The following is a 25765-nucleotide window of genomic DNA, read 5'->3' on the forward strand; positions in this document are numbered from 1 at the left end:
GAAATTGTCAGGCTATTTTCCAGAATGAGGCTTTATTATTATGCATTTCCTCCAACAAAGTATAAAGGTTCCTGTTACTTTTTATCCTCACTAGCACCTCATGTTGTCAGCATTTTTCATTTTAGTTATTCTAATAAGTCATAGTAGCACCTTATTGTGGTTTGAATTTGTATTCCCTAATGGCTAATGATGTTGAACATCTTTTCATGCTCTTAGTTACCATATTTATATCCTCTTTAGTGAAATACCTGTCCAAATCTTTTGCCCATTTGTATTTAGTTGTTTTTCTATTGTCGAATTTTGAGAGTTCTGAATATTTTGGATACAAACCCTTTGTCAGATATGTTTTGAAGATATTTTCTTCCAGTCTCTACTTTTCTTTTCTTTCTCTTAATAGTATCATTTACAAGAACACATTTTTAATTGTAATGAAGTTCCATTTACCCTTTTTTTTTAATGGATCATGCTTTCATGTCATGTCCAATAACTCTTTGCCTAAATTCCAGGTCATGAAGACTTTCTCCTTTGCTTTCTTTTAAAATATTTATATGTTTTACATTCAGACCTATGGTTCATTTTAAGTTGATTTTTTTAAAATTGGGCTCCACACAAAGTGTGGAGCCCAACATGGGACTTAAACTCATGACCCTAAGATCAAGACCTGAGCTGAGAGCAAGAATTGGGTACTCAATCAACTGATCCACCCAGGTGCCCCTTAAGTTGATTTTTATACAATGTTTGAGGTTTAAGTCAAAGTTCATTTTTTGCATATGGATGACTAGTGGGTCTAATACTATTTTTTTTTTTGAAAAGCCTGTCTTTTCTCCATTGAATTTCTTTTATACCGCTGTCAAAAATGTAATGGCCTTATTTGTGTGGACCTAGCTTTAGACTCTATCTTATTGATTTATGTGTCTATCCTTTTTTCAGTTCTGTTGGGTTTTAAATAATTAAAAACTACTATTTTTTATACCCACATGTACAAATAATAGTAACAACTATCACTGGGAAGACATTTAATTACCTCTTCATAATATACTGCTGCCATTTCAAAGTTCTCATTGACTTCTGCTTCAAATGCAAAGAGTCGAAGCTGTTCACTGCTTGTATAAATGGTTGGAACAGTGCCTTGGATATCATCTGGCATGGTCTTATCAATATCAAGATGTTAAACAAAACAAAGCAATTACAAGTAGAGTCTTATATGAATAAACTAGATATTAGACCCAGTAATTAAGTTGAAAATGATATTGGAGTTTCCAGGGTTGTGAGATTGAGCCCTGTGTGTGGTTCCACAATGACTGGGGAGCCTGCTTTGGAATTTCTCTCTCCCCCTGCCCACTGCCCCCTCATCCCCTGTCTGAAAAAAAAAAAAAAAGAAAAGAAAAAAAGAAAAAGCACGTTTGAAGTGTCATTGTCATTCAGGTATAATACCTGAAAGCTCATAATGTTTCTTAGTTTTGATTGCCAGTCATGGAGAACAAACTGAGAATTGCACACATTCACAGGAAAGCAAACAGAATTGCACACATTCACAGAATAAATAAAATAATGATTTTTGTTTTATAATTGAATTAAGTGATTTTATGTATGTCTTTTATCCATTACATTTATGACAGTTATGAAACTTATTATTCCAGGAAGTTGAATTATTCTCCCTGTTCTCCCCAAAATTAGTTTTATAATTTAGGCAGTTTCTTATTCTCCTTTGTCAGTGCCTAGCACAGAGCAGACACCTCATAAATGTTTGCTAAATGAAGCAAGAAAGGAAGTAAGGAAGAAAGGAATCATTCAGAGACTTTGATGCCCTGCAGAGAAAAGGAAGGGCTCTTAGTTCTTGAGCATCTACCTGGTTTAAGGCCACATGCATCTGATCCACCAAGAACACATAGAGCTCACTAATAAATGTCTGCAGTTCCTCCTGGCTTTCAAATGATGTTGTCTTCAAATACTTCTCTCTCACAATCTTTACTACGGCATGCTGTAAGAGACATAGATCATCCATTTGATTAGAGTCCAGCACCATGCTGACAACACAGGCCTTCCTTGAGCGTCTGGTCTAAGGCTCATCAGAATTTCAGAAAGTAATTGATTTCTCCTTTGGTAACTGCTAGAATGTCAGCTTTCTGATTTTCCCCCAGTCAACATATTCTGCATGACTTCTTTTCTTGACATCATCACTAATATTGTCAGTGCAGAACTTATATCATGTGAAGAGTCATAAAGCTAAAGAAGACCTCAGCATTAGGTTTATGCATTACATCGTTCATGGTGACCACATGATACAAGAGAAAAAGGCCTGATATGACAGTCTAGAGAATGGAATTCTGGTTCTAATCTGCCATTGTACAACCTAAAAAATTACAGTTAGTATCTCATTTTCCTCATTTGTATATTGTATATTGATGTGTACTTCTGGTCTTATTATCTTACTTCAGAAGATGATTGAGAAGCCAAAGAAAGATAACAGATAGGTAGTGAAGTTTAAAATGCTATACAGATAACATATTGCTATAGCCATGACAGCTTTTTCCCCCCTAAGCTAATATTATTGCCAGGTTTTGTACTAAGCACTTTCCATGCATTATATTATTTAATTCTCAAAATGACCCCATGTGATAGTATTATTCCTCATTGTTAGGTAAAGAAATTAAAGCTCAGAAAGATAAAGTCATTTGATCATCCATCTAATAATGGTAGAACAAGGAATCAAACTAAGTTGTGACTATGCCACCTACTGAGAAGAGCTCTTTACCTCCATGAGCATCAGTTGTTTTTTACCTTATTACTATCTAATAACTACAGTACAGGACGCATAGTAAATGTAGAGTGGCAATCCAGTGTAGGAGTTAAGAATGTAGGTTCTGGAGCAAGAAGACTGCCTGAATTTGAGTCCCATCTTTTTTTTTTTTTAGGATTTTATTTATTCATTCATGGGAGACAGAGAGAGAGAGAGAGAGGCAGAGACACAGGCAGAGGGAGAAGCAGTTTCCATGCAGGGAGCCTGATGCAGGACTCGATCCTGGGACTCTAGAATCACACCCTGGGCTGAAGGCAGGTGCTAAACTGCTGAGCCACCCGGGGATCCCCCTTGAGTCCCATCTTTAACCTTTACTAGTTCTGGGACCTTGGGGGAAATTATTTAACCAATTAATATGGCATTTCTCTACCTGTAAATGAGTAATATATACCTCACAGGGTTGTTGTTAGGATTAAATTAGTAAAATATGAAGCATTCAAAAATTTTTCTGGTGTACAGCACTCAATAAATGTTAATCATTATTATGTAGGAAATTATTATTAAGTAAATATTTTTCAAATCTTAGTGATTCTGTGGACTATGGAAAGATAGGAAATGGGAGACAGATAATTAGTCATGGAATCAGTACAAGTATAGTTTCTGCCTGCTACAGCAACATGAAACCTGGCTCAAAATCTGGCCTAGCTTCAAGTAATGACTTAGTTTCTTCAAAGCTCACACTTGGAATAGATATTGAACCATTCCAAGGCTTTGCACAAGTGGAGCTTCTCATATTCTATCATAGGGAACATAACTCTTTGCACCAACAGCAAGAATGGTAGAAGCATAGCTGAACATGACCAGAGAAAAACTAATAATAAGGCATGTAGAGCGGATGCTTCATAAAAATCCATTGAATAAGTAAATGAATATTTACCTTGAGTTGTTCTTTGAAAGCAAAGTATTTTCCTGAGCAGTTAAGTTCATAGTTGAGCTGGCACTTCTGCTCCTCCAGGGTTTCACTATCCATATCACTCCCCAGTTTGGCCACTTGTTTTCCAAACATCCTATGATACTCATCCAGAATAGCTCTAGAAATATTCTTGACCTGCGTGTGGTAGTCACTTACCGCCTAGGAAAATACAAAATGTCTGGTAAAGAGGCCTCGAAGAGATCAAGATATATAATGGAAGTCTGAAACCAGATTGGGTTTTACGTTCAATAATGCTTTAGGTATAAACTGCCCTTTAATTTTCAGCTCAGAAACTACCGGCCAAGATTAAATACTGTTCACTATTCATTATTTGTCACTGGTCACAAACTGAACCAGGAAGGGAAATAGTGAAGCTACAATTTCTCACCCCTTCTATAAAACATACTGAAGAGTCTATGCCTTATTTTCAAATGAGTGCACTCAACACCTTATTACTTATAGTTTCACCTTGGCTCTGGCACTTACCTTCTGAGCTCCTCCTGTCCGACGAGTAAGAGGTGGCCTTGGAGGAATCATTTCCTTGACCCTGTACCAGAAAAAAATGACAAAACAAAACCAAACTTTATTATCTGCAGATTTCCTGTCCGACGAGTAAGAGGTAGCCTTGGAGAAATCATTTCCTTGACCCTGTACCAGAAAAAAATGACAAAACAAAACCAAACTTTATTATCTGCAGATTTCTATTCTCTTGTTCCTACTTCCAAAGGGCCTATATGGGAGAAATCTAAGTTCTGTTCCCATATCACACTTGAGCACTGCAATTCTCTCATGTAAAACCTAGATGTGAACCATAGAATAGTATATGGCTGTGGACTAGATAGGGAAGAACCCAGGAAGTAGCTGCTCAGAAAGTAGCTGGGTTGTACTTTTGGCTAATTTGAGCCCTGGCTTTACTCTTACACCTTTTTAAAAACTGCTATTGCTCTCAAGAGATTGCTTGACTTAGGAGTTGGCAAGAAATGGGTGTTATCATTTTAGGTGCACCCTGTAGAGTCTCTGAAAGAATGAAGTTTTGGAAATCTAAACAGTACAGCCAAGTGAATGCTTATCCTTCCTTTCTATCCAGGATAAAAAGTGTACTCTTGACACATAATTTATGACTGCATTAAATGATAATAATTATATCAGATGTGCTGATTAAGAAAATATATTTTGTCACTGTCAACGTACTTATGCCAAAACTTCTAACTTCCATTTTCGGGAGACCTTACAAAAACTAGAGGATATTAAACTCTTAGCTCTTCTTCCTTATAATTTCAGATCCTATTGAAGTATATAGTATTGCCTTAAAGTTTACAATCAAATTCACAAATTAAATTTTTATTTAATAGGTCCTATGTAATTGTCTACCTCTGCTCATAATTTCTAATTTTAGTTTTATTTATTTTAACAGGTAATATATCCCTATGATTAAAAACTTATGAAGTATAAAACAATATATATTAAATTGTCTCCTTGTTGTGGACCTTGTTGACAACCCTGTTGTGTGGTCTCCCAATATCTTCTCCAAAGACAATGTTATTTATTCACTCATTCAAAATATATACTGAGTCGCTATCATTCATCAGGAACTTTTCTAAGTGTTGGGGATAGAGCATTAAATAAATTAGACAAGGGGCACCTGGGTGGCTCAGTGATTGAGTGTCTACCTACAGCTGAGGTCGTGATCCCGGGATCCTGGGATCGAGTCTTATAACAGGCTCCCATTAGGGAGCCTGCTCCTCCCTCTGCCTATGTCTCTGCCTCTCTCTTTGTGTCTCTCATGAATAAATAAAATCTAAATAAATAAATAAATAAATAAATAAATAAATAAATAAATAAAAATTATTTCCCTCATGGAGCTTATATTCTAGTGGAGGAAAGAAAGAATGATTAAGATAAATATGTTAGTGATATGTTAGTGACATGGAGAAAAATAATGCAGTAAGGCAGACAGACTATGTTGGGGGTTAGGGTGGTGAAATAGGGAAACACATTTCCTCAAGCCACTTACTGAGATGGTAACATTTGAGTAAAGATCTCAAGGAAGCGAGGAAGCAAGTTGTGTAGATATCTGGGATAAGGAAAGTACAGACAAAGGGAACAGAAAGTGTAAAGGCCTTGCTGCAACAGTGTGCCTGGCATTTGTGAGGAACAGCAGGAAGCCAAATGTGGCTGGACAGAAAAAGTGAGAGCAATGTACATACAGAATATGTTAGCACTTGTAGGCCATTGTAAGGACTTAGGCTTTTACTCAGAGTGTGCCAGGGAGTCACTAGTAGTTTCTGAGCAGAGGAGTTAGTTACAGGAGTTGACCTCCATTTTAACACAATCAGTATAAAATAAATTGCCCAAATGTCCATCAACTGAAGAATGTGGAATAATGTGATATACCACAGTTAAATATTATTCAACAACAAAGAAATGAAGTACTGATACATGCTATAGTCTGGATGAGCCTTGACAGCATTATGTTACATGAAAAAAGCCAGTCACAAAGACCACATATTGTATCATTCCATTTATATGAAATGTCCAAGGCTGGAAAATCTATACAGACAAAAATTAGATACATAGTTGCCTATGACTGCAGGGTTCTGGGTTGGGTGCTGGCATGAGAGTTGGGAGGAAATGGAGAGCAACTGCTAATATGTATGTGGTTTTTTTTAAGGGTAAGAAAAGTATTATAAAATTGATTGTGGTGAAGGCTATACAACTCTGTGGGTATACTAAAAGCCACTGAATTGTATGCTTTAAATGGGTGAAGTGAATGCTAGGTGAACTATATCTCAATAAAGCTGTTACTTAAAAAAAAAAAAAAAAAGAATAAACTGAAAGGTAGAATGTAGGGAGACCAGGTGAGAGATTACTATGACTCTGACCAGAAAGTTTATGAGAAATAGATATATGACCTCTCTCCATATTAGATCAGGAGAGGTCCAGGCTCCATATATAAATTTGGGAGCCATTAGGATACAGCTGGTAGTAGAGCCATGAGATTAGATAAAAACCAAGGAAGTTAAGGTAGATTGAATAAACGTCCAAAGACTGAGCTCTGAGAGACTCCAACATCAGAAGCTGGAGAGATAAAGAAGACCAGAGGAGGAGGAATAAAACCAAGAGGGTATGATATCCTGAGAGCCTGGTAAATAAAGTGCTTGAAGGAGGACTGAGTAATTACTCACTAATAATAGGTCACAATGACCCTGGAAACATTGGATTGACCCCCATCATTGGATTTTTTAAAAAGATTTTATTTATTCATGAGACACACATACACACACAGAGAAAGAGAGAGAGAGGCAGAGACACAGGCAGAGGGAGAAGCAGGCTCCCTGCAAGGAGCCCAATATGGGACTCAATTCTGGATCCCAGGATCACACCCTGAGCTGAAGGCAGACAACTCAACTGCTGAGCCACCTGGGCTGCCCAAGAATGCATTAAATTTATGTATATTATTATACATTGACATAGATTCAGCAGATATATATATATATATGTATATGTATGTATATATATATATATATATATATATATATATATATATATATGCATGCCTCTAACTTGGAGGAGAAATCTATCTTCTACCTCCCTACAGCCAAAGAAAAACTTTCAGGTAATAACCATATCTCATTAAAAAGTCTAAGAATAGGGGCACCTGGGTGGCTCAGGTCCTGATCCTGACATCAGGATCTGAACTCCTGATTGTGAGATTGAGCCCTATATCAGGCTCTGCACTCAGCAGGTTATCTGCTGGAGATTCTCTCTCCCTCCCCTTTGCCCCTCTCCATCACACTTTCTCTCTTTCTCCCCCCATCTCTTTCTAAAATGAACTTATCTTTTTAAAAATAAGATAAAATAATACTACTGTGCTGCATATTTGAGGAGTACCTGGCTGGTTCAGTCAGAAGAGCATATGACTGATCTCAAGGTCATGAGTTCAAGCCCCATGTTGGGTATAGAGATTACTATAAAAAAAAAGAACTTTAAAAAACCCCAAGAAATAATACTGTATTGCATGTTTGAAAGTTGCTAAAAGAGTGGACCTAAAAACTCTCATCACAAGAAAAAAAATTTTTAACTAGATTTGTTGTCATAATCATTTCACAATGTATACAACTATTGAGTCATTATGTTGTACACCTGAAACTAATACAATGTTAAATTTCAATTATACTTCAATAAAAAATTATAAAAAATTGCACCTACATTTGCTATAAAACCTTCATTAAGCATGCTGTTATTTTGTCACTCAATATTCCCTATGTAAGAGCTTAAATGAGAAATCTGTTTTAGAATTTAATGCCAGGAGGAAATCTGATCTCTTTTGGAACTAGTATGGGTCCTCCTTTATGATTAAAGCTGCATAAATTTATAGGACTTCCTTTTTTGTTAGAGAACTAATATTTGGTGCTTATTTATGAAAGTTCTACTTAATACTTGCCTCCTCTTTGTTTCCAGAACTTGAGTTTTTAACTCTCTATTTCCAGTTTATCAACTTTATTTTTATATATGTAATTTATAGTAAATATTATCAACTTATTTTTGGAAAGAGACTAAACAGTTTTAAAAAGTTTTGGGGATCCCTGGGTGGTGCAGCGGTTTAGCACCTGCCTTTGGCCCAGGGCATGATCCTGGAGACCCGGGATCAAATCCCACGTCGGGGTCCCGGTGCATGGAGCCTGCTTCTCCCTCTGCCTATGTCTCTGCCTCTCTCTCTCTCTCTCTCTCTCTCTCTGTGTGTGACTATCATAAATAAATAAAAATTTTTAAAAAATAAAAATAAAAAGTTTTGAAATTTTTGGTATAAAGGATAAATGTACCACTTCCAGCAAGTCATTCTCAAAAGAACACCTCTAAATGATTAATACTTGAAAAAATGTTTAATCTCACTGAATCATTTATAATGTAGATTAAAATTAAAATGAGAAACTTTTTCCCCTGTCAAAATAGCAAATATAAAAACGTGTTGTGAATGTATGAAGAAGGAGTAGGCTCATATTATCACTTGTGGGATTGCAAACATTTTGGAAGGCAACATGGGGATAGTTATCAAAACCCTTAAAAATAAGTTTCAGTAGTAAATAACCTCCAAGATAAAAAGCTATCATTTCCTTTCATCCTGCACTGAGCATAGTGCTCCTCAAGTTGAAGTCTAGATGTCAGCAAAATCATAGAGTAAAAAACTCTAAACTCCCATCCCTCTGTAGAAACATTGAAAAATACAATAAGAAACTGTCAGAACCAACTCTGCCAGAACTGTGGAAGACAGTCAAAGGCTTATAGCAACCAAGCAAATACCAAAGTAAGAAAAAGGCAATTACAATAGTGTTACAGCTTTGTGGCATTTTTACTTGCCCTTGCCTCACCCCATTCCCAGCTCAGTGGCAAATTGAAAATGGAAACCAACATTTCCAGTGTGGCACACTGGGCTCTGATTCTGGAGAAGCAGAGCAGACTTTGTTCCCAAGTTATTTCATTTGTTCTATCCTATCTGGGGCTACTTGAATGACTGACATAAGGCGCTCAATTCTGTTTCTTCTTTCTTGAAATCCACTCATGGTAGAAAACCAGTGGGTGTGCATTGCCCTAAAACATGGTAAGGTTATCAAAAACTCACAGCTCTGTGGGACAGAAGATTATGGTTACCACACAACAAACCACCTAAGGCCTAGGAAGAAAAGCCTGACAGGTTTTTTGGAAATTAGGGTATTCAAAGTACTTGTGTAGAAGAATTTAGAAAGCTGCACACATGTTCAGGACAGGATACATGTTCAGAAAAGAGCTGAGAAGACCCTAAGCTTCTACCACTGACTGATCTATAATCCCAGTGGAAGCAGAAAGTGAAGGCTGAGGCAGAATTACAAACAGCCTCGTTAAGAGTTAAAAGAATGCTCCAGGGGCACTTGGGTCAGATAAGTGTCCCATTCTTGATTTTGGCTCAAGTCATCATCTCAGGGTCATGAGACTGAGTCCCACCTCAGGTTCCTTGCTCAGCAAGGAGTCTGCTTCTCTCCCTCCCTCTGCCCCTTTCCCCATTCACATGTTCTCTCTCTCTCTCTCTCTCAAAAATAAATAAATAAATCTTAAAAAAAAAGAATGCTCTAGCATGGAGTCATTCACAAAGATTTTTTAAAAGATTTTTTGTTTTATTTTTATTTTATTATATTAACATCCTGGCATTTAAGAAAATCTCAATCAAAACACTGACTGAACACAATCTATAACTCAATAATTAAGAACAGCAAACCCCAGGGAAGGGGAAAATCTGATTTCCAAAGTTCCCACATCATAATATCAAACTGTTCAGTTTTCAACAACAAAAAATCACAAAATGCATTAAAAAGTAAAAGTATGGCTCTTTCAAAAGAAAAAAGAAATTTATGGAAATTTTTCCTGAAGAAGCCCAGACATTGGACTTGGTACAAAAAGATGTGAAATAAAGCAACTTGTGCTCAAAGAGCTAAAGGAAACCACAAACAAAAGATTAAGAGAAATCAGGAAAATGATGTATAAGCAAAATAAGAATAGAATATTAGTAAAGAGACAAATTATTAAAAGAGCAAAATAGAAAGTCTGTAGTTGAAAAGTACGATCACTGAAATGAAAAATTTACTAGAGGGTTCAACAGATTTGACTTGGCAGAAGAAAGAATGAACAAACTTGAATATAGGAAAATTGAAATTGCCTAGTCTGAGGGACATAAAGAAAAACAAATGAAAAAAAGTAAACAGGGACTAAAATCTGTGGGACACAATCAACATACACAATTTGTACAATCAATATACACCTTATGGGAATCCCCGAAGGAGAAGAGAGAGGAAAAGGAGCAGAAAGACATGAATCTATACATCCAAGAAGCATAACAATTTCCAAGCAGAATAAACTTAAAGAGATCTATACTAAGACAAATTGTAGTCAAATTGACAGAAGCCAAAGACAAGAGAAAAACTCAAAAAGCAGTGAGAAGAGTGACTTGTCACCTAAGATAAACAGATAATTTCAATAATGTCAATAAGAATAACACAAGCTATTGAGGCCAGAAGGTACTAGAGTAACATATTTAAAGTTTTGAAAGAAAAAAATGCCAGCCAAAAATTCTATATACAGCAAATTACCCTTCAAGAATGAAAAAGAAAGGGATCCCTGGGTGGCGCAGCGGTTTGGCGCCTGCCTTTGGCCTAGGGCGCGATCCTGGAGACCCGGGATCGAATCCCACGTCGGGCTCCCGGTGCATGGAGCCTGCTTCTCCCTCTGCCTGTGTCTCTGCCTCTCTCTCTCTCTCTCTGTGTGACTATCATAAATAAATAAATAAATTAAAAAAAAAAAAAGAATGAAAAAGAAATTAACAAAATAAACAAAGAGTCTATTAGTAAAACCTAATCTATAAGAAATGCTAAAGGGAGCCCTTCAGGCTGAAATGAAAGGACATTAGTAAGTAACTGAAGAAATAGGGAATACTGGTAAAGGTAAATATGAAACCCAGTATTATCATACTTTTGGTTTGTACTCCTCTTTACTTGTTTTTAGAAGGTAAATGCATAAAATAGCAGCTAGAAATCTTTGCTAATCTGTGCTAATCTTTTGCACAACGTATAAAAATATAATCTGTGGTAGGAGCCTGGTTGGCTTGGGTCATGATCTCAGGGTGGTGAAACTGAGCCTCGTGTCTGGGTCTGCACTCAGTGGGGAGTCTGCTTGACATCCTCTCTCTCCCTCTCCCTCTTACCCTCTCTCTCTAAAAAATAAATCTTAAAAAATCTTTAAATAAATAAACAAAATCTGTGACAACAATAATATAAAGAGGGAAAGATGGAGACATAGAGGAGCAGGGTGAATAGTATTGAAGCTTAGTTGGTATTCTCAAATTAGGTTGTTACAGGTTTAAGATAGTCATTATAATTCCCAAGGTAACCACAAGAAAAAAGAATGAAGACTCAAATTACTAAAATCAGAAATAAATAATGGGGACATTCCTCCCCATTTTATTAAAGAGATAAAAAGAATAGTAAGAGAATATCATGAACAATTGTCTATCAACAAATTGGATAACCTAGATGAAATGGACAATTTCCTAGAAACACAATCAAAACACTATGGTACAATATAAAAACAGTTTTTAAAAATTACATTTATTTTTAAAAATTACATTTATTTATTTATGACATGAGTAAAGTTTCTATATAACACATTATTATATATTATTATGTGTGTAATATAGAAACTTTACAATAATTCCAGAAGGATAATACTAGTTTTTTTTAAGTGGCTATCACTGAGTGAGTAGAAATCTGAGTGTTTTTGTATAGTTGCTGATCTCAATTTTTTCAAAACCTTTATTTTTTTTAATAATGAGCACATAATGCTTTTGTAATAAGAAAACAACAGGAACAAAGAAAACTTCATCTGAGGCAGAAAGCATGGAAAACTATATTTATGAAGACAATCTGAATTCCTTTTATTTATACCTAAAATGTTTTTGCAAAACAAATATAAGAACCATTGCTACACACCTTCTGGCTAGCTCTTCAGGCATTCGCTTTGGAACCAAGGCTTTGTCCAGCTGAATCTCCAACACGATGTATGTCCCTGCTTCTACATATTGCTGTAAAGATAGTTTAATTTATTCTTTCCATTAAAAACAGATATTTATGAACAAATTTTAGTAACATAACATTCACAATATAAGTAAGAAAACTGCATATCCAACTATCTGTATAGAGCTTGATCTTTCTATATTTTTAATATAGAAAAATAACTGAAAAAAAAGAAAAATAACTGAAAGAAAATAGTAACAGTGGTTATCTCTTGCAGAAAAGCATTTCCAATTTTTTTTTAATTTTATTTATTTATTCATGAAAGACACAGATAGAGAGAGAGGCAGAGACACAGGCAGAGGGAGAAGCAGGCTCCATGCAGGAAGCCCGATGTGGGACTCGATCCTGGGACTCCAGGATCAGGCCTTGGGCTGAAGGCAGGCGCCAAACCGCTGAGCCACCCAGGGATCCCCGCATTTCCAATTTTATTCTTGGAAATTTCTACCTCAGCTGAAGCACTTCAGCACATTTCTTGGAAATGTTTTAAGTAAATGCTATTCTTTCTGCCACCAAATCTTTGAAGACCTGAAGAAATATTCACATAATGTTCTGATATTCCCACTCACAGCATCCACATCATTATCTACCAACTGCAACCTGATGGACACTTCCAGAATCTTGCCAGTATCCTAAATATAACATCCCAAATTGAACTTATCATTTCCCTTATATTAACCTCTCTTTTGACATTTCTCTTAATAATTTTTTCATCCTTCTAGAATGTAAGGCTTGAAACTTGAGTTATCTTTAGCTTTTCTTCCTTAGCACCCTCAAACTTCCCAATTCTAGATCTTGTCTTTTCAAGTTTCTGACTTTCTTTACTACAGCCTCTTTCCTAAATCAAACTGGCATCAACATTCATCTCTACTATGATAAAAACCTATAAACTGATATTTGAAGCCTCTATCCCAAATTCATTCTCTTGTTCATTCTCTCTCTCTCCCTCTCATCCTTGCAAGAGTTCTGCCCTTAAATACAGATAAGATTTTATTTCCACATGACATAAAAAATTTTAATGTGAGTCTCCAGGAAGAGGCTCAAGAGTTCCTCATCACCTATATAATGAAACCCAAACTTTATACCAAGCCTTTCAAAGTCTCTCTATAACTCAGTGCAGCCTCTCTGCCTCCTTTCTCACTTCCTTCCAGAATCTCTCCCTTCTTTTCATTTCTTTGTGCTGTATACTAATTTAATTGACATACTCCAAATTCTGCTATCTTCTTTGTGCCCTGGCTCAAGCTATTTCCTGGCCCTGAAATGCCAATCCTGTCATCTTCCTCTGGCAGTGTTCTCTTCATCTTTCACTACTTAGCACATATGCCACCTCTTCCATGAAGCCTTCTGAGACTGCTCCATCCTAACAGTCATTAATCTGTCTTCTCTGAGACCTTGCAGCCCTTTTATTTGTACCTCTATTACAGCATTCATTAAAATTCTGTATTATGGTTAGTTATGTACCAATCTGTTTCACCCACCAGACTGTTGAGTGTCCTGAGTACAGATGAATAAATGCTGCAGATCATGCATTTTTGCATCCCTCCTAGTACATAATATAGAATTAATAAAAGCCATAAACTCATAATGTTAGGAAGGACCTTAAAGTTAATTTGGTACTACCTGCCCATTTTAGAGAGTCTTAACGAGACAAAGAAACTTATCCAAAGTCATAAACTAGTCATGGCAAATATGGGATGGTAATTAAGATGAGTTTTTCACAATACCATACTTAATTTTCCAACTCTTTATGCATAATTACCTGTCCTTCTGGATTGTGGCTTAGAGGGGGTTCAACTTCCAAAGGAGTATCTGAGCTTTGAGATTTTATACTAGGTGGTTGCTGAAAGAAAATGAACACACCTCAAAAACTGAACTCTTACATGATCTTCACAACATCAGGAATAATGATCATTATATTGCAAGAAAATGCAAACTAAACTGATGCAATTTACCATATAATAAATCAGTATAAGCCTCTGGAATGTAACAAAATTAGCAAAATCATCACCTTCTCAACAACCTACCATATCTCCAGGCCTAGGCTTTCCTTCTATATCCTTTTCTTTAACTGTTTTATCTTCTTTTACGTTCTTGGAAACAGCAGGTTTAGACAATGGAGAATTAATTCCTCCTATTTTATTATTCTGAACCAAATGATGGCCAGTATCCCGGAACAAGCTAAATGAACATTTGGTCTGAAAGGAAACAAACAAACAAAAATGCAATGAATCACAGACAAATGAGACAAATTTGAAAGACCTCTGTTTTAATTTTTCTCACTTAGTTTTCTAGATAATCTCAACATTGTAGAGTCAGAGGGAGATGCAGAAATGAAAAACTTTATTGACTGCCATCCAGCTGAGCAGGTAAAACCATCATAGAAAGTTAGCTGCCTATCCGATTATTTAGATTATTATGAAGAGATCTTTGTTTCATAACTCTTATTCCCAGAAAGCTTTTAATCTTTGATACATAATTTTAGATTAACTTCAAGTGGTAGAATTTATTTATGTATAAGAAATATTATCCAGGGGATTCCTGGCTCAGTGGTTGATTGTCTGCCTTTGGCTCAGGGCATGATCCCAGAATCCTGGAATAGAGTCCCACACTGAGCTCCCTGTGGGGAGCCTGTTTCTCCCTCTGCCCCTCTCTCTGTGTCTCTCATGAATAAATAAATAAAATCTAAAAAAAGAAAAGAAAAGAAAAAGAAAAAAATCTAGGGGGAAATCAAAGAAAGAAAGAAATATTATCCGGGACGCCTAGGTGGCTCAGCAATTAAGCATCTGCCTTTGGCTCAGGGCATGATCCTGCCGTCACAGATAGAGTCCCACATCGAGCTCCCTTCAAGGAGCCTACTCCTCCCTATGTCTCTGCCTTTCTTTCTGTGTTTCTCATGAATAAATAAATAAAATCTTAAAAATATATATATTATCTAATTACTAGTTGGCCTATCAACTCTAATTGGAAAAATAGGGCAAGTTTAAAGTTCAAACTAAAAACTTTGTATCAGGATCCCTGGGTGGCGCCTGCCTTTGGCCCAGGGCATGATCCTGGGGTCCTGGGATCGAGTACCACATCAGGTTCCCTCCATGAAGCCTGCTTCTCCCTCTGCCTATGTCTCTCTCTGTCTCTCATGAATGGATAAATAAAATCTTTTAAAAAATAAAAACTTTGTATGGTAAAATTCAAACTTTAGGTAAATGACGGAAAAGAATCTCATAACAACTTTTTAATTAAACAACATGGATGAAATCTAAATATAATTTATGCTGAGTGAAAGAAGCCAGACCAAAAAATAAAGAGAGGAAGAGTGGTCAGAGGTATGAGAAGACACAAGAAAACTTTGCAGTGAGGTAATGGATATTTATATATATCTCGATTATGGTGATAGTTTCACTGATATACTATAAATACTCACATATATGTCACATACTCACATATATTGTGTAAATGCAGGTTTTCAGTTCTCTTGGGTAAGTTCCTAAAAATGATTCTCTGGATTGTATGCTATGTTAGTGTTTAACATATATTTTATATATAGCTTTTCTACCAAGTATTGAGATCAGAATATTGAAAATTCTAAATGTTACTGTCAGATTATCTATTTCTCCTTTCAATTCTGTTGGATTTGGCTTCAAGTACCATGAGGTTCTTTTGTTAGGTGTGTATACATTTATAATTTATGTATTTATTATATATAATACTTTATTTTTTATTTTTAAAATATTTTATTTATTGGGCAGCCCCAGTGGCGCAGCGGTTTAGCGCCGCCTGCGGCCTGGGGCGTGATCCTGGAGACCCTGGATCGAGTCCCACATCAGGCTCTCTGTATGATGCCTGCTTCTCCCTCTGCCTGTGTTTCAGCCTCTCTCTCTCTGTCTCTATGAATAAATGAATAAAATCTTTAAAAAAATAAAATAAAATAAAATATTTTATTTATTCATTCATGAGAGACACAGAGAGAGGCAGAGACATAGGCAGAGAGAGAAGCAGGCTCCATGCAGGGAGCTTGATGTGGGACTCAATCCCAGGACTCCAGGATCACACTGAAGGCAGACGCTTAACTGCTGAGCCACCCAGGTGTCCCTATATATAATACTTCATAAAGTCTATCTTCCTGATTAATTGACCCTTTAATCATTATGACATGCCGCTCTATGTTCTTAGTACTTCCTTGAAGTCTATTTTGTTGGATATAAATATATAAATATATAAATATATAAATATATCCACTCAGTTATGTTACATTTTCCATTTGCATAGCATATCCTTTCCATCCTTTTACTACAATTTATGTGTATCTGAATCTCAGTCTGTCTGTTTTTAGACAGCATATTATTGAATCTTGATTTTTTTTTAAATCCAGTCTTATCTCTATCCTTTCATTAGGTTGTTTAATGCTGCTTACACATAAAGTTATTGTTGAAGTATTTACATGTATGTTTGCCATTTTGCTATTTGTTTTCTATATATCTTGTCTTTTTTGTTCCTCTGGTACTCCTTTTTTTAAAGATTTTATTTATTTATTCATGAGACACACACACACACACACACACACACACACAGGCAGGCAGGGACATAGGCAGAGGGATAAGCAGGCAGAGGGAGAAGCAGGCTCCATGCAGGGAGCAGATATGGGACTTGATCCTGGGTCTCCAGGATCACACTCTGGGCTGAAGGCGGTGCTAAACCGCTGAGCCACCTGGGCTGCCCTGTTCTTCCTTTAAATGCCTTCTTTAATGTTAAATATTTGTGATGCTCCCATTTAATTCCTCTGTGTGTGTATTTATTTATTTATTTATTTATTCATATGTATTTGTATATAGTAATATGTATATACACACACACACACACAATTTTCTTAGCCACCCTAACTAATTAAGATCTATATCACATTGATACTAACTTAATTCTGAAATAATGTAAAAACTTTAGTGAACCATGGTTCCATACTATCCTCCCTCCTTTATGCTACCATTATCATATAAATTAAATCTATATATGTTATAAACCCAACAAGATAATGCTTTATATAATGTCTTTCAAAGAAATTGACAGTAAAAATGAAAAAAAAATATTTGTAAAGTCTTTTATATTAACTTAAATTTAACCATTCCTAGTGTTTTTTGTTTCTTCTGGTGGATTCATGTTAGCAATTGGTGCCATATCATTTCAAGCTGAAGAATTTCCTTTTGTGTTTCTTGCAAGACAAGTTTGTTAGTAAAAAATTCTTTCAATATTTGTTTATCCTGGGATATCTTTATTTTGCCTTCATTTGTGATTGCTAGAGTTTTCATTTAGCACTTTGAATATGTTATTCCACTGCCTTCTGGATTCCACTGTTTCAGAAGAAAATCAGCTGTTAACTACATTGGTGCTCCCATATAACCAATGAGGTTTTTTTTTTTTTCCTATTGAATTCATGATTTTTTCTTTGTCTTTAAACAGTTCACTATAATGTGTATATTGTAGATCTTTGTATGGGATTCTCTGAACTTCTTAGATATGTAGATTAATGTATTCATCAAACATGGGACATTTCCAGACATTATTTCTTCATGTGTCATTTCTGCCTCTTACTCTCTTCTCTCTTGGGACTCCAATTACAGTTATGTTGGTTGCTCTCCACAAGATCTCCGTTTCAACCAACAACATCACTGGGCATGGGTCCTTCACCACTGTCCCAAATTGTGTCTCTTCTATGGCAGCAAAGTTGCCAGTCCTCAGAGCCTATCCTGTCCTAGAAAAATTGTGATACTGATTAAGCCAAAGGAGTGGAGTAGGGAAGAGCTTAGGGAAGTTTTAGGAGCCGCCCCAAACAAGAATGCCTTAAACTCCATAGTTTTTCATTCATTAATACTTTTTAGTTTGTTTATGCCTTTGATCAATTTCCAGAGTGCTAAAACGATTTCTTTGTCAATTTTTCCAGCTTTATAGTTGCTTTTGTGGGGAGGCGGTAGGAAGTTTGACAACCTCCTCACTCAGACATAGCCAGAAAGATTTCCTCTCTAATATTTTCTATACATTTAAAAATTATGATTATATATATTTTAAAAGTTGTGATCATATTGAATATAATTTTATATCCTGAGTTTTCATTTAATAGACTATCACATGCATCATCTCATGTTTTTAAAACTTTCATATAAGTTTTAATATATGCACAATATTCTTCAAAATGCCAGTGTGTCAACTATATCCCTAGTGCTTTACATATTTTATCTATTTAATATGCAAAACAACTCTAGGGAATAAGCATTGTCTTCATTTTAGCAATGAATAAACTAAAGTTGAGAGAAACTTATTACTTGCCTAAAGTCATCCAGCTAGTGAATTCAAACTAGAGACTGACTAATTTATCACTAAATTATGATACAGTGTTTCCAGTGGATAGTCTTTCCTGCTTTGTCTAATATTAGTTGACCATATCGTTGAGGGCCCATTTCTGGATTCTCTATTCTGTTCCATTGATCTATGTGTCTGTTTTTGTGCCAGTACCACACTGTCTTGATGATCACAGCTTTGTAGTACAACCTGAAATCTGGCATTGTGATGCCCTCAGCTCTGGTTTTCTTTTTTAATATTCCCCTATTTGTGGTCTTTTCTGATTCTACACACCAGCAATTGTACTGCTGGGGATTTATCCCAAAGATACAGATGCAGTGAAATGCCAGAACACCTGCACCCCAATGTTTATAGCAGCAATGTCCACAATAGCCAAACTGTGGAAGGAGCCTTGGTGTCCATCGAAAGACGAATGGATAAAGAAGCTGTGGTATATGTATACAATGGAATATTACTCAGCCATTAGAAACGACAAATACCCACCATTTGCTTCAACGTGGATGGAACTGGAGGGTATTATGCTGAGTGAAGTAAGTCAATTGAAGAAAGACAAACATTATATGATCTTCATTCATTTGGGGGAATATAAAAAATAGTGAAAGGGAATAAAGGGGAAAGGAGAGAGGGTGATGAAACATGAGAGATTCCTAACTCTGAGAAATGAACAGGGGGTGGTGGAAAGGGAGGTGGGCAGGGGATTGGGGTGACTGGGTGACGGGCACTGAGAGGGGCACTTGATGGGATGATCACTGGGAGATAATGTTATATGTTGGCAAATTGAACTCCAATAAAAAAAATAATTTAAAAAATGATACACTAGTTCCCTTAGATTCCTAAGAATATCTTCATGTAGTAAAATTTGGATATAATTCTACTTATTCCCTTAAAATAGATTCCTAAAAGTATGAATACTATGAGAAAAGATTTAAGTATTCTAAGCTTCTTAAAACATAATGATAAAAAAAAATTTTTGCAAACAGTTTGTACTAATTTACTCTTCTAGCGAAGATTGAGAGTTGTTTTACCACATCTTTGCCACTAATGAGCAGTATTATCATATATATATATATTTAAGATTTTTATTTATTTATTCATAAGAGACACAGAGAAAAAGGCAGAGATAGAAAGAGGGAAAAGCAGGCTCCTCGCAGGGAGCCTGATGCGGTACTTAATCTCAAACCCCAAGATCCCGCCCTGAGCGGGAGGCAGATGCTCAATCGCTGAGCCACCCAGGTGTCCTGAGCATTATGATATTTTAAAGAATTGTCTAATTCTACAGATAAAATGATATTTTATTATCATTTTAATTTTTAATTCCTTGATTATAGATAAGGCCAAATGTTTCTTCTTATATTTATTAGCCACTGGCATTTCTTCTTTTGTGAATTGCTGTTTCATGTACTTTGCCCTTTAAAAAAAATGGTGTGTTTTTCTTATCAGTTTGATAAAGTGCTTTATATATATTTTTTTAAAGACTTATTTATTTATTTATTCAGAGAGAGCGAAAGAGAGGCAGAGACACAGGCATATACTGTTGATGGGGATTTAGATTGTTTTCACCTTTTATTATCCTAAAGTTTTTAAGTATTCAATGACTGAATAACTGTAAGGTGCTCTATTTAAGTCCTAGTATACCAGCTGGTTCCAAACTTCAATTACAATGATATATATGCTAAAGATATAAGTAAACACATATATAAAAGGATAAATAGGATAATACCCTCTATATAGTTTTTTTTCTTACCTTTTCATAGACTGTACTGTCTAGGTAAGGGTAAACATGAAAAGCTCCCCGAATCCTCTTCACACCCGGATACAGCAATGGGACCATATTAACATAAGCCACACCATGAAATGAAAGCTGACTTTCATCATCAGCCTAAAGGATGATAAAACCAGAGGAATAAAAGGAATAAAACCAGAGATCTATTAGTGCTATAGAGCAATGCAGCATAAGATATGGAGCACTGACTTAGTTATCCAAAGACCTGGCTTTAGGAACTAGCTAATGCTACTTAACTATTGGCTTTAGACCAGTTACATAGATATTTTGGATCTACATTCTTTTATGTTAAAAATGGGTTTAATAATATTATGATCACTGAAATAATGCATATAAAACAGTGTTAATAAATAGTAAAGGCAGTAGTTAAATCAATACATACTCAAATTGACAATATATATTCAACTGAAAAGTCAATTTCACCATGTTGCCTCTTAAGAAAAAGTGAAGGTTTGTAAAATAATTTAAAAAAATAAGAGAATCAGAAGCTGTGATTCTGATTTTTATCAATGAAAGAGACCTTACAAATCATTCAGACCACTGATGACAGACTTTAATTTATGCCTAAATTCTAATAAATTGGTGGATTTGTTTCAGAGTATTTGATTGAGAAATATTCTGTATCCTTATCTGAGTTCAGAAAGAAAAAAACATTTTTTTAAATTTATTTATTCAGAGAGAGAGAGAGACTGAGAGGCAGAGACACAGGTAGAGGGAGAAGCGGGCTCCATGCAGGAAGCCTGACGCGGCACTCCATCCTGGGTCTACAGGATCAGACCCCGGGCTGCAGGTGGCGCTAAACCGCTGCGCCACCAGGGGTGCCCAGAAAAAACATTTTGATTAATCAGTAATATCTGCCATGGATGAGAAGAATGAATGATATTTCCCACCATGTATTTGCCATCTCTAATTTCACCTAAACTCCCATTACAAAGATGAATACTTGTTAACTAATGTAACCATTTTTATGGCTATATGGTTTGCCATAGAAAATTTTAGTAGGGAAAAAATCAATTTAGCAAAAGAAAACACATTTAATCCCCACAGGATTAAAAGTAATCTCTTTGATTACATGTATTATAATAATTAGAAATTAGAAATAAGATTAAAAAGTCCTATGTTCATGTAGTAACATTATGTTATTAAGGAAATTTAGCCAATGTATATTACATATTACAAAGGGAGAAGTGGTTACTAGCAGTAGTATTTTCATTATGCAAAAAACACTATTTTGAAAATAAAGTAATTTAGGTACTTGTTAAGGATCTGCTGTATAGCATGAGTCATGCTAGGTACTGTGGAGGATACAAAGCAGTCAATCACTGGATTCCTACCCTTAGCGAGTTTATGAAACAAGCAGAAAAGACCAGACATGTACAAATAAAACCAGAGAAAACATGTTCTAGGCTCACAAAGCTAGATCTTTTCAGAATAATGTACATCAATGAATTCTATTACTCTAATTATCAGGCTAAAACATTTTAAGTAGGATGTCTAAAAGAAATTCAGGAGGATGTATTAGGTTGAACCATGTTGCCAATATGTAACTACTGTGACCTATAAAAATGGCTGTTTTATGTGTTTTTATCAATGGTAAAACCATAACAAAGAAGTAAAAGGAAATAGGATGTCTAGGAATAAAGTCTAAACAAGTTTTAGTGGACAATGGGGAGCTAGGGTAACCAGTCATCCTGATTTGCCAGAGACAGGAGAGTTTCCTGGGACAGGAGATTTTCAGTGCTAAAACCAGGAAACTACTTGGCAAATCGGGTTAAGCTGGTCACCGTAGAGAGTAGCTACATCATTTCACACAGTCCTTTGGTATCATTTTAGAAATAGAACAAAAGATTGGGTCTGACAAGACATTTCTTTTTTTTTTTTAATTTTTATTTATTTATGATAGTCACACAGAGAGAGAGAGAGGCAGAGATATAGGCAGAGGGAGAAGCAGGCTCCATGCACCGGGAGCCCGATGTGGGATTCAATCCCGGGTCTCCAGGATCACGCCCTGGGCCAAAGGCAGGCGCCAAACCGCTGTGCCACCCAGGGGATCCCAATACATTTCTTATATAAATATTTTTAAGCAAACAAATTAACCTTATCAAATTTTGCAGCTTTCCCTTTGGGTGCAATAGTCAGAGGAACTCTTGTGATCTCTACAGGCCAAAATCGACAGTCAGCAATTCGCTTCTGAAAACTGCAAATAAAAAATCAGCCCGTTAGTATCATATGCAAAAATGAGGTTAGTGTAATTTAAAGGTAAGTATTCCTTGTCTTTAGAAAGTATGTGGAATATAAGAAATAGTTAAAGGGACCATAGGAAAGGGGGAAACTAGTGGGGAAAAATTAGAGAGGAAGACAAACCATGAGAGACTCCTAACTCTAGGAAACAAAGGTGGAGAAGGAGAAGTGGGTGGGTGGATAGTAACTGGGTGACAGGCATTAAGGAGAGCACGTGATGTGATAAGCACTGGTGTTATACTACATGTTGGCAAATTGAATTTAAATTCAAAAAAATTAATGGAGATGCACCTGGATGATACACTTGATTAAGCAACACTCTTGGTTTCAGCTCAGGTCCTGATTTTGGCCTTGTAGGACTGAGCCCCATGGGACTGAGACCTTGGGGCTCAAGCCTCAGCGTGGAGCCTGCTTGGGAGACTATCTCTTCTACCTCTCCCTTTGCCTTTCCCGTCTACCCCACCCCCACCACCATGCTTTCTCTCCCTTTTTGTCTCAAAATGAATAAATACATCTTTAAAAAAGTAAAGGAATACACACACATATATAAGCATTTTTATTATAAATAGGTTTTTTAAACCTTCCCAAATCTAAAAATTCAAAAAATAATTCTACTACACTGCTAGCAGAGGCAAACTATACATTTTTTAGAGCAATTCAACAAATGAATCAAAAACCTTAAAGTGGTCACAATTTTTGACCCAGAAATTCCACTTCCAGTGATTTATTCTAAAGAAATAATCAGACAAGTATGTAAATAGTATAAGAGGTATTTATTTCTCCTGTGGAAAAAAAAAGTAGGACTTACAGTGTTAGCTCTGACATGTAAAGAGCTTAGAAGTTGTTGCTCCTGTCCTCAGAACAACAAAAAAGTCAAACTGAAAAACCAATGACCTTTCTTTTTTTTTTTTTAATTTTTTATTTATTTATGATAGTCACACAGAGAGAGAGAGAGACAGAGAGAGGCAGAGAGAGACACAGGGAGAAGCAGGCTCCATGCACCGGGAGCTCGACGTGGGATTCGATCCCGGGGCTCCAAGATCGCGCCCTGGGCCAAAGGTAGGCGCCAAACCGCTGCGCCACCCAGGGATCCCCCAATGACCTTTCTTAATCCATCTAAGAAGTAAGTTCATGGGGCAGCCCGGGTGGCTCAGTGGTTTAGCACTGCCTTCAGCCCAGGGCCTGATCCTGGAGACCTGGGATCGAGTCCCACATCAGGTTCCCCGCATGGAGCCTGCTTCTCCCTCTCCCTCTGCCTGTGTCTCTGCCTCTCTCTCCTCTCTGTGTATTCTCATGAATAAATAAATAAAATCTTTAAAAAAAAAAAAAAGAAGTAAGTTCATGGGGCATATTCACCACCCTGAAACTTGGAGAGACAGACCAGTATTGAGAATCACAGTTGAGACCTTCTTACAAGTAGGAAAAAGCAATGGAGCCAGGAACTGGTAAAAACATTTTAATGGTAATTTTGACAAATTGCCGGAGGCTGGATTAGCCAGAGTTAGACTCCTGGAAGCCTAGTCTTAGGGAATTCCCATACTTTTTTGGTTTTAAATCAAGGAGCCCCATCAAATGTTCATGGTGAAGATATGGGAAAAATCCTCTTAGGCAGGAAGAAGGAAAAGCAACCATTTTGAAATATGCCTGGAGTGTTATCCATAACAAATGCCTACTTTTGAAAAAGATTTTATTTATTTATTCATGAGACACACAGAGAGAAAGAGAGGCAGAGACACAGGCAGAGGGAGAAGCAGGCTCATGCAAGGAACCCAACGCAGGACTCCTTCCCAGGTCTCCAGGATCAAGCCCTGGGCTGAAGGCAATGCTAAACCATTGAGCTACCCAGTCTGCCCCCAAATGCCTACTCTTTAAGGGAAACTACTTTACCAGAGCCTTATTTGACCCAGGGGAAGGGCAATTAGACAACCCCAGCTCTGTCTAGCCTTCCTGTCTCACATAAGAAGAAGCAAAAAAACGCTGTTAAACACTTCTGAAGTTCACAGCCCAGGGAGTCAAACCATTACAATACTTTAACCACAGAATTATAAAACACTTCCCCTTTCCAACACTTTCCCACCACATCAGCAGGGTTCTGGTATAGTAACAATGGATTATAACTGAGAGGCTGCAAAACACAGACCCTATCTAAGAAAAATTCTTAGGCAAACCAAATACAACAGGGGAGGAGCAAAAAAGGAAACTGAAGCCTCTAGCACCTACAGTTACAGCAAACATTAAACACAGTCCAGCTCCTAGCCAGATTGATAGAAAACTTCACACTAAAAACCCTAATTACCTCACTTATTATTACCCAATACATAATGTCCAGCTTTCAATAAAAAATTACAAGGAATACTAAAAGGCTATAAAAAAGACAAGAGACACAACATAAGAACTAGACTCAGATACAACATATATTTTGAAATGATCACATAGGGAATTTAAAATAACTATGATTAATACATTAAGAACTCTAATGGAAAAAGCAGAAACATGCAAATAATGTAATAGGGAGATGGAAATATAAGCAGAGAGATGGAAACCCTAAGAAAGAATAAAAAAGAAGTGCTAGAAATTTTAAAAACTGTAACAAAAATGAATTCATTTGATGGACTTAGTAGATTGAGTATGGCTGAGTAAAGAATCAGTTAGTTTGAAGATATGTCAATAAAAACTTCCCAAACTGGGATGCCTGAGTGGCTCAGCGGTTGAGCATCTGCCTTTGGCTTGGAGCATGATCCCGGAGTTCTGAGATGGAGTCCTGCATCGGGCTTCCTGCAGGGAACTTGCTTCTCCCTCTGCCTATGTCTCTGCCTCTTTCTGTGTGTCTCTCATGAATAAATAAATAAAATCTTTAAAAAAATAAAAACTTCCCAAACTAAAATGGAAAGGAAAAAAAATGAAAAATCGTAACATTATATCCAAAACTGTGGAATAATTACAAAAGGTATAACAGGGGGATCCCTGGGTGGCGCAGCGGTTTGGCGCCTGCCTTTGGCCCAGGGCGCGATCCTGGAGACCCAAGATCGAATCCCATGTCAGGCTCCCTGCATGGAGCCTGCTTCTCCCTCTGCCTGTGTCTCTGCCTC

At 36.5% G+C, this 25765-nt stretch overlaps 1 protein-coding gene and 1 long non-coding RNA gene across 13 annotated transcripts in view; one reads left to right on the forward strand and one right to left on the reverse strand.

Moving 5' to 3' along the window:
* The window catches only part of LOC140632017 (uncharacterized), a 52286-nt gene extending 37671 nt beyond the window's left edge, over positions 1-14615 (forward strand). Inside the window, exon 3 of the long non-coding RNA XR_012029524.1 lies at positions 14592-14615. This is a non-coding gene — a long non-coding RNA (uncharacterized lncRNA). The remainder of the gene's footprint in view (positions 1-14591) is intronic.
* CFAP70 (cilia and flagella associated protein 70) overlaps positions 1-25765 on the reverse strand; it is a 96564-nt gene that overhangs the window by 32102 nt on the left and 38697 nt on the right. For all 12 annotated transcript variants that reach the window (XM_072823561.1, XM_072823553.1, XM_072823560.1 and 9 more), the window contains 9 exons: positions 22533-22632; positions 20397-20531; positions 14332-14502; positions 14067-14147; positions 12227-12318; positions 4200-4260; positions 3678-3872; positions 1850-1981; positions 1025-1150 (listed from right to left, as the gene is read on the reverse strand). In XM_072823561.1, the coding sequence (XP_072679662.1) occupies positions 1025-1150; positions 1850-1981; positions 3678-3872; positions 4200-4260; positions 12227-12318; positions 14067-14147; positions 14332-14502; positions 20397-20531; positions 22533-22632 (1093 nt within the window). The remainder of the gene's footprint in view (positions 1-1024; positions 1151-1849; positions 1982-3677; positions 3873-4199; positions 4261-12226; positions 12319-14066; positions 14148-14331; positions 14503-20396; positions 20532-22532; positions 22633-25765) is intronic.

This window comes from Canis lupus, chromosome 4 (genome assembly GCF_048164855.1).
Source record: "Canis lupus baileyi chromosome 4, mCanLup2.hap1, whole genome shotgun sequence".
Classification (NCBI taxonomy): Eukaryota; Metazoa; Chordata; class Mammalia; order Carnivora; family Canidae; genus Canis; species Canis lupus.